At 34.4% G+C, this 14,047-nt stretch overlaps 1 protein-coding gene across 5 annotated transcripts in view; it reads left to right on the top strand.

Moving 5' to 3' along the window:
• FSTL5 (follistatin like 5) overlaps positions 1-14,047 on the top strand; it is a 639,519-nt gene that overhangs the window by 467,316 nt on the left and 158,156 nt on the right. For all 5 annotated transcript variants that reach the window (XM_074337776.2, XM_074337777.2, XM_074337780.2 and 2 more), the window contains one exon: positions 7,529-7,649. In XM_074337776.2, coding sequence (XP_074193877.2) covers positions 7,529-7,649 — 121 coding nt within the window. The remainder of the gene's footprint in view (positions 1-7,528; positions 7,650-14,047) is intronic.

The raw sequence follows: 14,047 nt of genomic DNA, 5'->3' as shown, positions 1-14,047 counted from the left end.
ATTGAGTCATTACACACACACACACACACACACACACACACACACACACACACGAAGTCAAACAATTAAGTTTGTGAACTCATCTTAGAAAAAGTGCTACATACCTCGTTGATGAATATCACTAAGGTCACCTTTGAAGTCCTCCCCTTGGGAAGCTATGCACCGACGCCAGTGCCTAGTCCACCCTCCAAAGCAATTTTGGAACTCTTTTTCTGGAATGGCCATCAGAGCTGTCATCGTATTACACTTGATGTCGTGAATGTCATCAACATGTCTTCCTTTCAATATTTCCTTTATTTTTGGGTAAAGAAAGAGTCATCGGGGGCCAGGTCAAGTGAGTAGAGAGGGTGTTCCAATACAGTTATTTGTTTACTGGCTAAAAATTCCCTCACAGACAGTGCCGTGTGAGCTGGTGCATTTTTGTAATGCAAAAGCCATGAATTGTTGGTGAAAAGTTCAGGTTGTCTAACTTTTACATGCAGCCTTTTCAGCACTTCCGAATAGTCAACTTGGTTAACTGTCCAGTCGGTACAAATTCATAATGAATAATCCCTCTGATATCCAAAAAATGTTAGCAACATTGTTGCAACAAATTTGTGAACTTAATTGTCCAACCTTCTGCGTGTGTGTGAGTGTGTGTGTGTAGTGATTGGAGATTCAACCATGTTGATCCACATTGATGGATCTGTAAAGTATGGATATTCAGAACATTGACTCTAGAGACAGACAGCCTAGTTTTGAATGTTGGCTCATTAACTTAATAGCCTTCATAGTTAAGTTAATTAACCTTCCTGACTTCTGTTTCCTTGTTTCTAAAACAAGGTATTGTCAAAATATAAAGAATTACTGTAGTCAGGGTGCTTCAAGGTGATATGAAATTTGAAGTTTTAAAGCACTGACATTTTGAAGGTGCTTTATTTAAGAAATAGATTACAAATTATAAATAATTATTAGGTAAACAATTAGATATTTATTACAATAAGAAATCACAGAAAGTTGTAAATATATTTACAAATTTTACACAACTGTAAGAACCTATGTGTACACTGCAGGACTATATTCAGATCCTTGGAAAGGGCTTGTACGAATGAGAGGCTGTGAAACTTAAACTTCATTAGCTTCATGGAAAATCTGATTCTGTATACATGTAAAACACTTTGAATAGTAGTTCAAAGCAATATATTTTAATTTATTTTTATTACTCACTATTATATTAATGGAAACTTTTCGCAGTATGATTTTTTTAAGTGAAATAAAATATGATTATTTACAGATGCCATCAAATAGTATTACACATAGTTTTATAATTTATGTTTTGGTTGCTTGAGATTTGGTTGGCTTATAAATTTGACACACTAATCAGTCTATATTAGTTTACTTTTTATTGTCTTATTTTAAATATATGAAATGGTTTATTTTAAGGAAAAAGAGTTAAAAGTAATGTATTTATCAAATTGAATTTACATTATTTAATTTTATTTTTCTCTGTGCTGTTTTCTGATGATTGATTAAATATCTAAGTAAATAGCCTAGTAGAAACTTCCATAGTTTTTAGAAAATCACAAAGATCATAAGATAATCGTACTTAGTCAATTTCAATATGTAGATGTTTGCTTAAATTACTTTTATTGATATTGTATGAAAATATATTTTGTACACATAAAAAGCTAGAGAAATAGCTTTCACAATATTACAAAGTAAAAGCACAATAGCATAAACAAAACTAGAAGGAAATTACTTTAATGTCAGTGCATATCAAAACAACGTATATTACACAAAAAACCTCATTTAAAGTTTAATAATATGTTGCCATATTATTTAGAACTGTGAGGAGGAACATAATATAGGATAGGAAAATAAACTTAAATTTAAAATTTACAATTTCTACTGGACAGGATTTATCTTTCAGATCAGGACAAATGTTTGAGGTTAAATATAGGTCTGAATTCAGCTGTTATGTTCTAATATAATCATAACCGACTTTTATTTATTGCCTTGTATATTCGGATTGATCACTGCTCATCATTTATAAGTTGTTAAATGTTTTTCTTATTATTCTTATACAGTTGGTTATAGTCAATAGTAGCCATAACATTTTCAAAATTTTAGAAATGTGCTACAGATTTTTTCCCATAGTTGCACTTTGTACTGCCTTGAAAAGAATATAAGTGATCAACTCAATAAAATAAATTATATGTATGTATATATATAATAAAATATATATATATATATAAATATATAGTGAAATATATATAGTGAAATATATATAATGTAATGTATATATATGTATATATATATATATATATATGTATACATATGGATTAGATAAAACTGTTATAACCATAAGGAAATAAGAAAACAGTGTTGAGAAATATTTATATTAAATCAGAATGAAGAAGGGCTTTCTAATCATAAAGTTGATATAAGGAATAAAAAAAAAATTACCCTGCAAACCAAAAATAGTCTACACAAAGTTAAAAGATGAGCAATGCATTAAAAAAATTGGGAGTCAATATGAAAAAGAATAAACTCAAAATGTAAAAGTTGGAAGAGACAATAAACAAATTATTCTTAGAAGGTAAATGTTAGTAGTTACCAAATATATGCGAAAAACCTTTTAATAATACTTGATATAAAATATATTGAAAATTTGCTAATTAGATATTAAGAAGAGCGAGTGCAACAGTAGTCTCAAATCCATTCTTATTCTCTGCTGCTGAGAAAGGAGAGAGACACAGTTGTTGAATTACATTAAAAAATGTTTTGTTTTGTTTTAATTTGAGGAGATTGATCCAGCTTTCCTTCTTCCTTTTTGACATGTACTCTCACTATATTTCTAACCTCTATTCTTCAGACCTACAAGTGCATTTGACCTCCTCTGTCTTGGACATTTTGTCTTGACTTTCTTCTTTGTTCTCTTTTCCTGTCCTTATTCCTAGTTCAGTCTATGAATGAGAAGGAAGGCAGAATGGTGTAGGGGTTTAAAGCATAGATAGACTCTGGAGTAAGTCTATTTGGTTTCAAATCCCAGCTCTACTAATTAGGGGCTGAGCAAATTTAAAGAGATTATTTATCTTATCTCCTGTGTAATGGCAAGCGGGAAAAAGAAAGGGGCAGGACTTGAGCTAGAGTGGGGCTAATGCATTTATTTATTTAGAAATATCTAATTAATTTAGTTAGCAATATCCAATAGCAAAAGACAAAGGCAATTAATAGAATATGCTAATGACAGAGAGTAAAGGTGGTTAAGACTAAGCTATATACATTGGTAACAATGTCATCTCAAAGGAGTATACATGCATATAAGTTGAAGAGATCCCAACACATGTTTACTATTGATCAAAAATCACTTGGCTAAATACACAAATAACATCAGTAAGGAGTATCAAAAGCAGTAATAAACTCTATAGGATAATAGTTATTACACTAGATGCCAAAAGCTCACCAAACCGGGGGAGAACAGCACTGGAAAAATCATAAATCAAAACCTTGCCAGGTCTGTAGCTGAGAGAAACTCAGGTGTCTCCCACATTGCTGTTTGCTAGTTCCCAAGAATGCTGCTGCTGCTGCTGGCGTTATAGTTGTTGAAAGTTAGGACGTCTTTTGATACTGCAAGCTGCAAGCTGCATACAGGTTCCCAAAGATGCTAGAATGATGACAATTCACCAACAAAAGAAGTCTCTACTGTCCATTGAGGCAAGTTCTGATCTCTTACTCTGAAATAATCCAATCCTGAAAAGCAGTCCTGAAACAGCAAATCTTCTGAATAGTAATCTCTTGAAACAACAATCAATCAATATCCAATCCACCTGAGGTCTGTCTTATATCTCTCTTTAGATGCACCCCAGAGCAAATTTTGTGTTCCTGCCTCCCCTCTCAAGGAACAGCCAGTTCTGGGAGGGTCCAGCAGTTAATGCTATGAATGCTGACCATCTGGCTGAAGGGCTAGTTCATCCAGATAAGCAACAAGGCCTGGCTATGTTCCTGTCACATCATCCTGATACAACTTAGCTACTACTTCACTTCATCTGCTGATGTGGAGGAAACAGACAGGAAGCAACATCATCTCATATCTCCCCTACTCGGGAGGAAGAGACCAAAGGGGGATTTCTTTCAACCCCTGATCACAGAATTATTTTATCCCTAAGCTAACCATCACCTCACAGCACAGACAGAACAGCAACCTCATCCCATATCTCTCCTGCTCGGGAGAATGAGACCCAGAAAGCAACATCATCTCATCTCTCCCCTGCTCAGGAGGATGACACCAAAAGGGGGAATTTACTCAACCCCTGATTATAGCACAGAAATCACCTCACATGCAGGAACAGATAAAAGCTAATAGACAAATCTCATATCAACCAATGAAGGTAAAGTTTCCTCAAGACCTTCCCTACACCCTGCTATAATGTGGAATGATTTTAGTAGATTCTCTTCTCATACGGATTGAATATATCAATATTTGTGAATTAGTTACAGCAGTATTTGGCATATAATAATTGCTATATAAATAAGGAGTAAAATGCATTGATTTTTTAAAAAATGTTTTGCATAGATAATCTTGTTTATCATCTTCCCTTTAATGCTTACAATGTTTTATAATGCAAAAGTGTTTCTTCTTTATATAAACATATTAATCATTCTTTCTTTCTGGATTTCTAATTTTTTTATGCTCAATAAAGATTCTATTAACCAAAGTGATGTGCAGTTTTATTTTAGCATATTTATATTTTCATATTTAAATATTTCATACATAAGTTATTTTAATAACAGCTTTATTGAAATATAATCCTCATACCATCAAATTAACCCCTTTAAAGTGTACAATTAAGTTTTAATACATTCACAAAATTGTGCAGCCATCATGGCTATCAAAGTTTAGAGCTTCATCATTGCAAAAAGTGCTCCATACCTATTAGCAGTCATTTTCCATCACTCCGTTCCCTCAGCTCCTGGTAACTATTAATCTGTTTTGTATCTCTGTGGGATTTTGGCTATTCTGGACATGTCATATAAAGAGACTCATATGATTTCTGGGTTTTTTTTGTGTGTGTCTGACTTCTTTTGTTTAACATATTTTCAAGATTAATTCATGTTGTACTATATGTCAGTACTTTATTCCCTTTTATTGCCAAATAATATTCTATTGTATTCTATACCATTTTGTGTTTATCCATTCATCAATTGATAGTTATTTAGTTGTTTTCACTTTTTGGTTATTATAAGTAATGCTATTATGAACATCTGTACATAATTAGAGTGTGGAATTATATTTTTTATTCTTTTGGGTCCAGGAATTAAATTGTTAGACTATGATGACCCTTTCTCTCAACCCCTGATCGCAGAATTATTTTAACCCTAAGCTAACCATATTTATAGTGATGGATATAAACTTGGAGATCTATTTTGGGGTCATATCACATTTAACTTTTCCAGGAACTGCCAAACCATTATCCATAGTAGTACACCATTTAATATTCCCACCAACAACATTTAAAAGTTCCAGTTTTGCCATTCATACAGTTATACTGTCCATCATGTTTATTTTAGCAAGTCTAGAAAATATAAAGTGGTATCTTATAGTGATTTTTATTTGCATTTCCCTAAAGACTAAGGATGCTGAATATCTTTTTATGTACTTATGTTCATTGTAAATCTTTTGTGAGAGATATGTATTCAAATCCTTTACCCATTGTTTTAATTGGATTATTTGTCTTTTTGTTGTTCAATTGTATAGGATTTTTTAAATTCTGCATTCAAGAACCTTATGAGACAAATGATTTGTAAACATTTTATCCCATTCTGTGGAGTATGTTTTCATTTTCTTGATAGTGTATTTTGGGCTGCAAAAGTTTCTAATTTTGATGAAGAATTATAATTTATCTATTTTTCTTCAGTCAGCTGTGTGTGGTCACTGAAGCCTTTGCTCAGTTATCTTGGTGATTTAATGATTGGATAGAGATTTAATTAAATGCTTTGGATCAATAAGTTTTTCAAACTTTGCTGAGATGTTCTATTTATGTTTATTGTCATGCATTGAATGCTCCTACAAACAGTTACAAGTCTACTTTATCCTTCACTCACTGCCAGTGCATGGCCTCAAAGGTCAGCCAGGTATGAGAGATTAACGATTCTCTCCCTAGTCCTAAAATGTAAAGAACATACATCTTTCCGGTCATGCACAGTCCTGCACATTTGTGTGGCCTTATAGATTCCCAGGAATATACAGATATTTTCAAATCACACTATGCACATCCCATGCACATTTTTCCTTTTAAATGTTTGTCGTGCCTATTGTTATCCACAACTAGTATCTATCATAAGAAGCTATTATGTTAAACAATTGACATTTTGTTCTGTTTCGTTTTTTACTTTTCAGTAAAGGACTTAGGGGTAGGACTATTTACACAGGCTGAGCTCTAAATCTTTCTAAAATAAAAAAAGTCTCAAAAATTGAAGTTTTCAGGAAACTGCTAAGTAGGTCAAATAGTGAGAGTTCTCTGGGGATGAGGCCTTGGAAGAGCTCCATACCTGTTCTTCCCTCTCAGGTGTCTGCTGGGATCATGGCATTCACAGCTAGCCAAGTGACAAAGCTGGTGGGTCAAGGCTTCCACACAGCTGTGGAGAGATGAATGCCACAAATCCCACTGTTTCACAGATATTCAGCCACCACCCCACCATCCACCCAGTTTTAAAGAGAAATAATTGAAATACCTACATGATGGTTTGATTTACTTATTTGTGGAATGATTACTATAGTTGGTGCTCTGTAGATTGAGGTGAGCCTTTGCCTATTTCCAGAGTTCGGAAAAAGTTGACTTTGACAATTTTTGCCAGTGTATTCATTGCCTTTATAGAAAAAAGGCAATGTCTTCTTGTCTTTATTTTCCAAAGGTGCTTCTAAAATTTGATTTTGACAACAGTGGGAGATTTTTCTTTTCTTTTCCACAATGGTTATGTATTTGTCCCCAAGCTTTGAAATGTTATGGTAACCTTTTTGTCTAATGTATTGATTGCTTCTAGATTTTTAAAAAATCCTATTCTATCAATACATCTATAAATTTTTATCTCTGAGACCACACCGATTTAATCAATTTTTCTGGGTAAATACATACTTAAAGGATATAAAAATTAATGGACAATTATAAATGGGAAGAATGTAGTTAAGTTCTGTTTGTTGTGTCTACAAATAAGAAAAATTCATGGTGTAGCTTTATTAATTAAAGATGTAAACTGAATTAGAAAAAAATGTGGAAATTGACTTTACATATAAACTCACATATTTCAAATAAATACTAAAAAACTATGCTTATGAGTAACATTACACTTTTTAAACAAATCATACCTTGAAAAAATGGTAATGACAGGTTTTCCAGCTTTATAGGACTAATAATGAGCATTTTGATAGTTTAAAACAATATTTTACTTTATTTATTTTCCTTTAAATACACTTTAAAAAAAAGTGAATTGTTTAAAAATATATTAAATACAAACACTCACTTTTTAAATGTTACTTTTTTTTCTATAGGACTTTGGAGATGATGGGTCCTTGTATATTACTAAGGTTACCACAACTCACATGGGCAATTACACCTGCTATGCAGATGGCTATGAAAAAGTCTATCAGACTCACATCTTCCAAGTGAACGGTAAGGAATGTGGTGTTGCTAAAATTATTTTTTGCTTCACCAGATATTCAAAGAATGTCATAGTTGATTGGGAAGGCAAGTCTTCATTATTTATTTATGTATTTATATATTTATTTATTTATTCATTTATTTATTTATGACAGACACTGTTAATGTAAAACCTATTTCAATTTAAAAAAGTATTTGAGTGAATAAATATTGTAAACTTGCACCACTGTTCTGATCATGAAACATTACGAAATAACTCATTCTCATTGGAAAATTAAACATTAGGAAATTCAAATTACTTTTTCAGCTTGAGAAGACTATCAACAAATAGGCAACCATACACATTTTAGAAACTGAAAGAATTAAGTATTTTAATACTTTAGTCAGATCACCTAGTTAGTTGATCTTATTAGTGATATAAAAATGTTATTTATGTACAGCAAATTGTATAGTCTTACTGGTTAATTTAATGGCTATGGACATTGGTCAAGTAGGCTAATATAATTCTTACAATCAGAGCTTCATTTTGTCTCTGCTTTAATTCAAATTTTAGTTATTTAGTTGAAGTCACTATGTAGGATTACAGGTAAGATTAATACACACTGATTCACTTTCATACTGACATATATATATATATATATATATATATATATATATATATATATAAATTTACTGTGTGATTTACAAAAAGGAGCAGAAACTTGACTTTCTATAGGAAGAGCAAGATGGCTAGTGTGGTTAGTTAGTATGAATTAAAAGGAGAGCGGTGGATATAAACTTGGAGACGTGTTTTGGGGTCATATTACATGGAACCACGTGGACCTAAATACTTAGATTCCCATTCTATGTGTAATGGGAAGCCATCACAGTATTTCATGTATAAAGTGGCACATTCTGATTTGTTTTATAATGATTAGAAGCACTGAGATATGTTAAAAGACTATTTTAATAGTTTGGGAAGAGAAAATGGTGGCTTAAAATACAATTGAATGGTGAAAATATAAAGAAGTGCTCAGATTGGAATATATTTTAAAAGTAGATTTCATGATATACTGAGGAATGGCATGTGAGTATGAAAGACAGGGAATTAAAAAGAAAAAAAAATAACCCAAGTAATTTGAAGGAAGCATTTGGATATATGGGCATAACATTAACTGCCATGGAGAAGAAGCACATTTGGAGATTGAATGAGATTAATATAATTTGTTTTTGTTTCATACTTTTTTTTTTGACTAATTAACTTCAACACTCTTATCCAGATGGAAGTCAAATATGCAAGTTAGTATAAAAGTCTGGAGATCAAAGGGGAGTGACAGGCCAAAGTTGTATATTAAGATAATATCAAAGTGTAGAGACTGTATTTAAAATCATAAATCTGAGCAGGATGAGGTCATTTTAGTAATGAGTATAGATGGATGTGAAGTCCAAACTTTGGAGCTGAGGTTAGCAAGTGGAGAAAGGAAGACACAGAATGAGCACCCTGTGATGGGAAATATGTCCTGGAAATCAATTAAGAAAATGTTGCCAAAAAGGTTGAAAAGATTGGGGAGTTCACGGTTCGACACTCAACTCAATTGTCGACACTCAACAGAAGCTGATCGAGGCCTTATTTCTAGAGCAACGTCAGTTGGCAACTAGACATGGGTAAAGGCTTATATATTGGGTGCCTGGACCTAATTACCATGTATGTGGAGGGGGGTTCCCCCCACACACCAACAAAAACTTCGGATACCAGCAGGGTGTCCAAGAATTCAACTCAGTTATGATACTCGCTACCCAGAGAGAGAATCAGATTCCACAGATAAAGGGTTTAGTCCTACAAGACTATACAATTCAGATACCAGCGGCAAGCCCAGATTGTCATCTGTGCTTCTGATCAAACCCCTAGAGATTCCAATGACCCTTGACCCCCTCAAAATCAGAATGCCAATTTCCAAATCCAGGTTGTTATCTGACCAACTGGCTGTAAATCAGAGGTTCTCATACCCCTCCTTGGGATCAGTTAATTATCTAGAATGGCTAACGGAACTCAGAGAAATATGTTACTAGATTACCTATTTATTGCAAAGAATATTAAAGTATTAAAAAATATGAATCAATAGTCAGATGAAGAGATACAAAAGGTGAGGTCTGGGGCCTGGCAAGGTGGCATGTCAAAACATTCTGGTTCTTTAATGTGGATGCTTTCTGGAAAAAAAAGAAAGGACGAGGAAGCTGTCCTCCTGGGTTTTTATGGGGGCTTTATTACAGTCATAATTGACTAAGTCATTGGCTATTGAAAATGAAATTCATTCTCCAACTCCTCTTGCCCCCTGAACAGGGATTTCAAACCTCTAATCACATAGTTGATTCTCGTGACAACTAGCTACCAACCTTGGGCGAGATCCAAAATCACTTCATTACCATAACAAAATATACTTTCATCACTCTCAACATTTAGGAAATTCCAGGATTGTGGTAGCTCTGAAATGGGGATGAAGACCAAATATATATTTCTTATTATTAATCACAATATCACAACTTGGAAACCAATTTTTAAGGAAACCAGTGAAGAAAGCAGGCAAGATGTGAGGGAGCTGATGTATCCTGTCCCCATTGGTCTCAGATGTTTGCAGCTAGACTTTCAGATATAGCAATTGTGCCTGAGGATACACAATCTTGCAGTACAGGACAGTTCTATATGGGGGAGGTCCCCTATCAAGGTGCTGTATCCATGGGGAAATGGTTATTGTTGCAAGTCTGGTCCTCACCTCCTTCTTTGTTGTAATTGTTTATAGACTAACGGCCTATTTGACAAGATCAATGCTCTGTAGTCCCCACCCCCCTGGTTCTGTCTTTTATCTCTTATCCTAACTCCCAGTCCTGGTTCTTTCTGTCTAATTACCAATCATGTTAGAGTACTTGGTCGTTTTTAAAGCAGTACATGGCTCATGTTCTACCTGCACCAGAATCACATGAAAAAATGATCAAAAATGTAGAACCCTGGGATTCACCACGACTATGTAGAAATTTGATTTGAAATCTGCATTTTAGCAACTTCCCGTTAAATTGTGATACTTAGTACAGGGTGAGACCCATTGTAAATGGCTCTTTACAATGGTTCTTCAGGAGTTTCTGCTCCTCATTCACATCTGATGCAGGTTTCTTACATAACTCACTCATTTGCTATGCTTCCAGCTGGGAAGCGCAGGAAGAAAACTTTGAGCCAAACTGCAGACTTTCATGTTGCAAGATGTGCCCTGAGCCACGTTGGGGAAACTCAGCTTCCTCGTTTCATCCCTTCCTATAGATGAATTGTTTACTTTCTGATTTCAGGTTTTTCTGAAGTGGAATGTGGGAATAAAGGAATAATCAACTCTCAAAAACAGAGCCCACTCTCTGCCACTATCAGTCTTAACAGTATTAATTAATTAAGAGGAATTTAATACAATCTTGCCCCCCACCCCATTTGTAGGAAATACCTTCCAAGACTCCTCCCAGGGGTTACCCGAAACCGAGGATATAACTGAACCCTATGTATGTTATGTTTTTTCCTATACATACATACCTATGGTAAAGTTTAATTTATAAACAAGACACAGTAACAGATTAACAACAATAACCAGTAGTAAAATAGAATAATTATAACAATATACTGTAATAGAAGTAATGTGGATGTGTTCACTCGTGTTGTTACCGGAGTAATTGCTTGGTCCTTTTGCCAATGCAGTAAAGAATTACAGATCAGCAAACAGCAAACATGAAGGTATAAAGAAAGCTTATTAAGATACATTCTAAGGGAAGAACAAGCCAAGTCAAGAGAGGCAATGGCCGCAAAGGGTTTGGGGTTTTAATTTTGTATTGTTGGCATTGAGCCAGCTCTGCATGTGATGTACAGACTTGGGTCATTTGATTGATATGTGATGTGTAGGCTGTATAACCCATTCCTTTCTATGCATGCCCTTATCCATAGTGCACACAGAAAAACCCATGGGGTGTGGGGGAGGTTGAAACCACAATGCTAATTTACTGTAACTATATTATAATGAGGCTGAGGTTAAACCAAGGGTAAGCTTTAACATTCTGTACAGGCGTCAAAAACCAGATAATTCTAGATAGATTTTACTTCCTTTTTTTTTTCAGGATGTTCTAACTAAAAAATTAGTCCTTGGGGTTTGGACCTAGGTGGTCCCTGGGAGTGGACCTGGGCACTGCAAAGTGCTCATTACATTACTGCCCACCCCTCCAGTCGCTCATGCCTACCTTCTGCCTAATAGTTGACGGGATCCCATGCTGAAATCTTCTAAAGGCTCAAGGCTTTCTGGCACAACACGTTGCCATTAATTGGAACATGCTTTCTGTTTATGTTTTCTACCCACATATTTAATGCCTTTTCCATCTTAACTAAGCACTTATCATGCATTGTGGCTGTAATTTTTGCAGTTTGAAGTGTGACAACCAAACTAGCAAAATTTCTTTCCATTCTTTACAATTTCACGGATAGATTTGTTCTTACTGTAGATCTTAGCAACCTCAGCATAGTTTTGTTTTTTTGTGTTTTTTTTTTCTTTGTTATTTTCTTTCTTTCCTTATTAAGTCAAGGCCTTTCACCTTTTCACTTAAAGGAAACACTGTACAGCATCTCTTTGGCATATCAAATTGCCACCATCACTACTATAGTGCTTTGGGGCCATTATTAAGTAAAATGAGGGTTACTTGAATGTAAGCACTGTGATAGCGTGAGAGTATATCTGAGAACCTAGATGGTTACTAAGTGACAAAGGAGCAGGGAGTATATACATGGTTGAGACTCTGGTCAAAGAGATGACTCATGTGACAGACAGGTGTAGTGGGACTGGGAGAGATTTCCTCACACCTACTCAGAACCTTGTGCAATGTAAAACTGATGAGTTGTTTATTCCTGGGCATCTTCTTTTAATCTTTTTGGACCTTGTTTGACCACAGCTAACTGAAACTGTGGTAAATAAAACTGTCGATGAGGAGAGGCAACTGTATTAGCAGTGATTGCCTCGGATGAACTCTAATGTTTTCCCTTTGCTAGAAACAAAGGTCTCTGAACTTAAGAGTAAAACCAGTCTCTTTCTATTACCTCCTACTACATTTAATCTACTTCAGAATCCTTGCTATAAATGTTTTCATGAGGGATGGGATTTGGTAAGAGGAACAATGATATTATCATTGCTGAACATAGGTTGAAAGTGAACAGAGAAATAACTGTGGTAGCTGGGGTCAAGGGAGGGAATTTTATAAAATTACAGATGTGACCATTTTTTTATGCTGTGGTGAATAATCCAATAGAGATGTAAAGCAGCTTCTTTAACAGAAAAAGGCGGGGATGCAGTAGTCGAGTCTTTCAAAGTCTGATCTAATATAGTTACATTGATTTGTCTTTGGAAGATGAATAGTTAATCTGTTGAAACAGGGAGCAAGACAGACTCTTTAGAAACAGGTGTTCAGCATGAGAACATGAGGAAATCCTCTTTGTATTGCTTGGATTTTTGTTGTTTTTTCAGTGCAGTGAAGAATACCAACTACCCTGTTTCCCCGAAAATGAGACCTAGCCGGGCAATCAGTTCTAATGTGTCTTTTGGAGCAAAATTAATACAAGACCCAGTCTCATATTGTAGAAAACTGTGTCTGATAGTAAAATAAGACTAGGTATTATTATATTATATTATATTATATTATATTATATTATATTATATTATACCCAGTCTTATAGTAAAATAAAACCGGGTCTTATATTACTTTTTGCTCCAAAAGATGCATTAGAGCTTATTGTCTGGCTAGGTCTTATTTTCGGGGAAACACGATGTCGAAAATGAGGAGTCTGTGAGAACACTCGTGGTTTGAGGAGAGGAAGAGCTATAAAGTAAATGATCTTTCAGGGCAGGGGGTGATGGACATGGCAGTATGCATATTGGATGGATTTTTGGGTGTCCTTGAGAAGATACATATTTGTTCTTCAGGTGTGGTTGGCTGTGAATTTGCAATCAGAGCAAGAAGAGATTTGGTTTTAATCAGCATTTTTCAGGTGAGTAAATGGGAGACAAATAGGCATGAGGAAGTTAAGCAAGTTTGCAAGAGAATGATTATAATAAGGGACCATAGAATAAATGGCAAGGTAAGGAATGCGGTAGGTAAGAAAAGAAGTGAGATGATGAGAAATGTAAAATGAAGTGAAAAATTGACTGGGTTTTCCAAGTTGGTCAAATAATAATATGATGGCTTACTACAGAGAAAAGAAAACAAACAAACAAACAAACAAAATACCTTCACTCAAAGCATTTTCTTAAGGCATCTGATAATTCTGTTTATAAGAAATATTTTTAATTATGTGAAGTCTGTATAAAAGAACGTATGGAGCATTAAGGTTTGATAGCTGTTAAGGCAACCCAGCTGTTCTTCTA

This window comes from Rhinolophus sinicus, chromosome 15 (genome assembly GCF_057876585.1).
Source record: "Rhinolophus sinicus isolate RSI-liver-muscle chromosome 15, RSI-T2T, whole genome shotgun sequence".
Lineage (NCBI taxonomy): Eukaryota > Metazoa > Chordata > Mammalia > Chiroptera > Rhinolophidae > Rhinolophus > Rhinolophus sinicus.
This window is presented reverse-complemented; position numbering and strand designations above follow the sequence as displayed.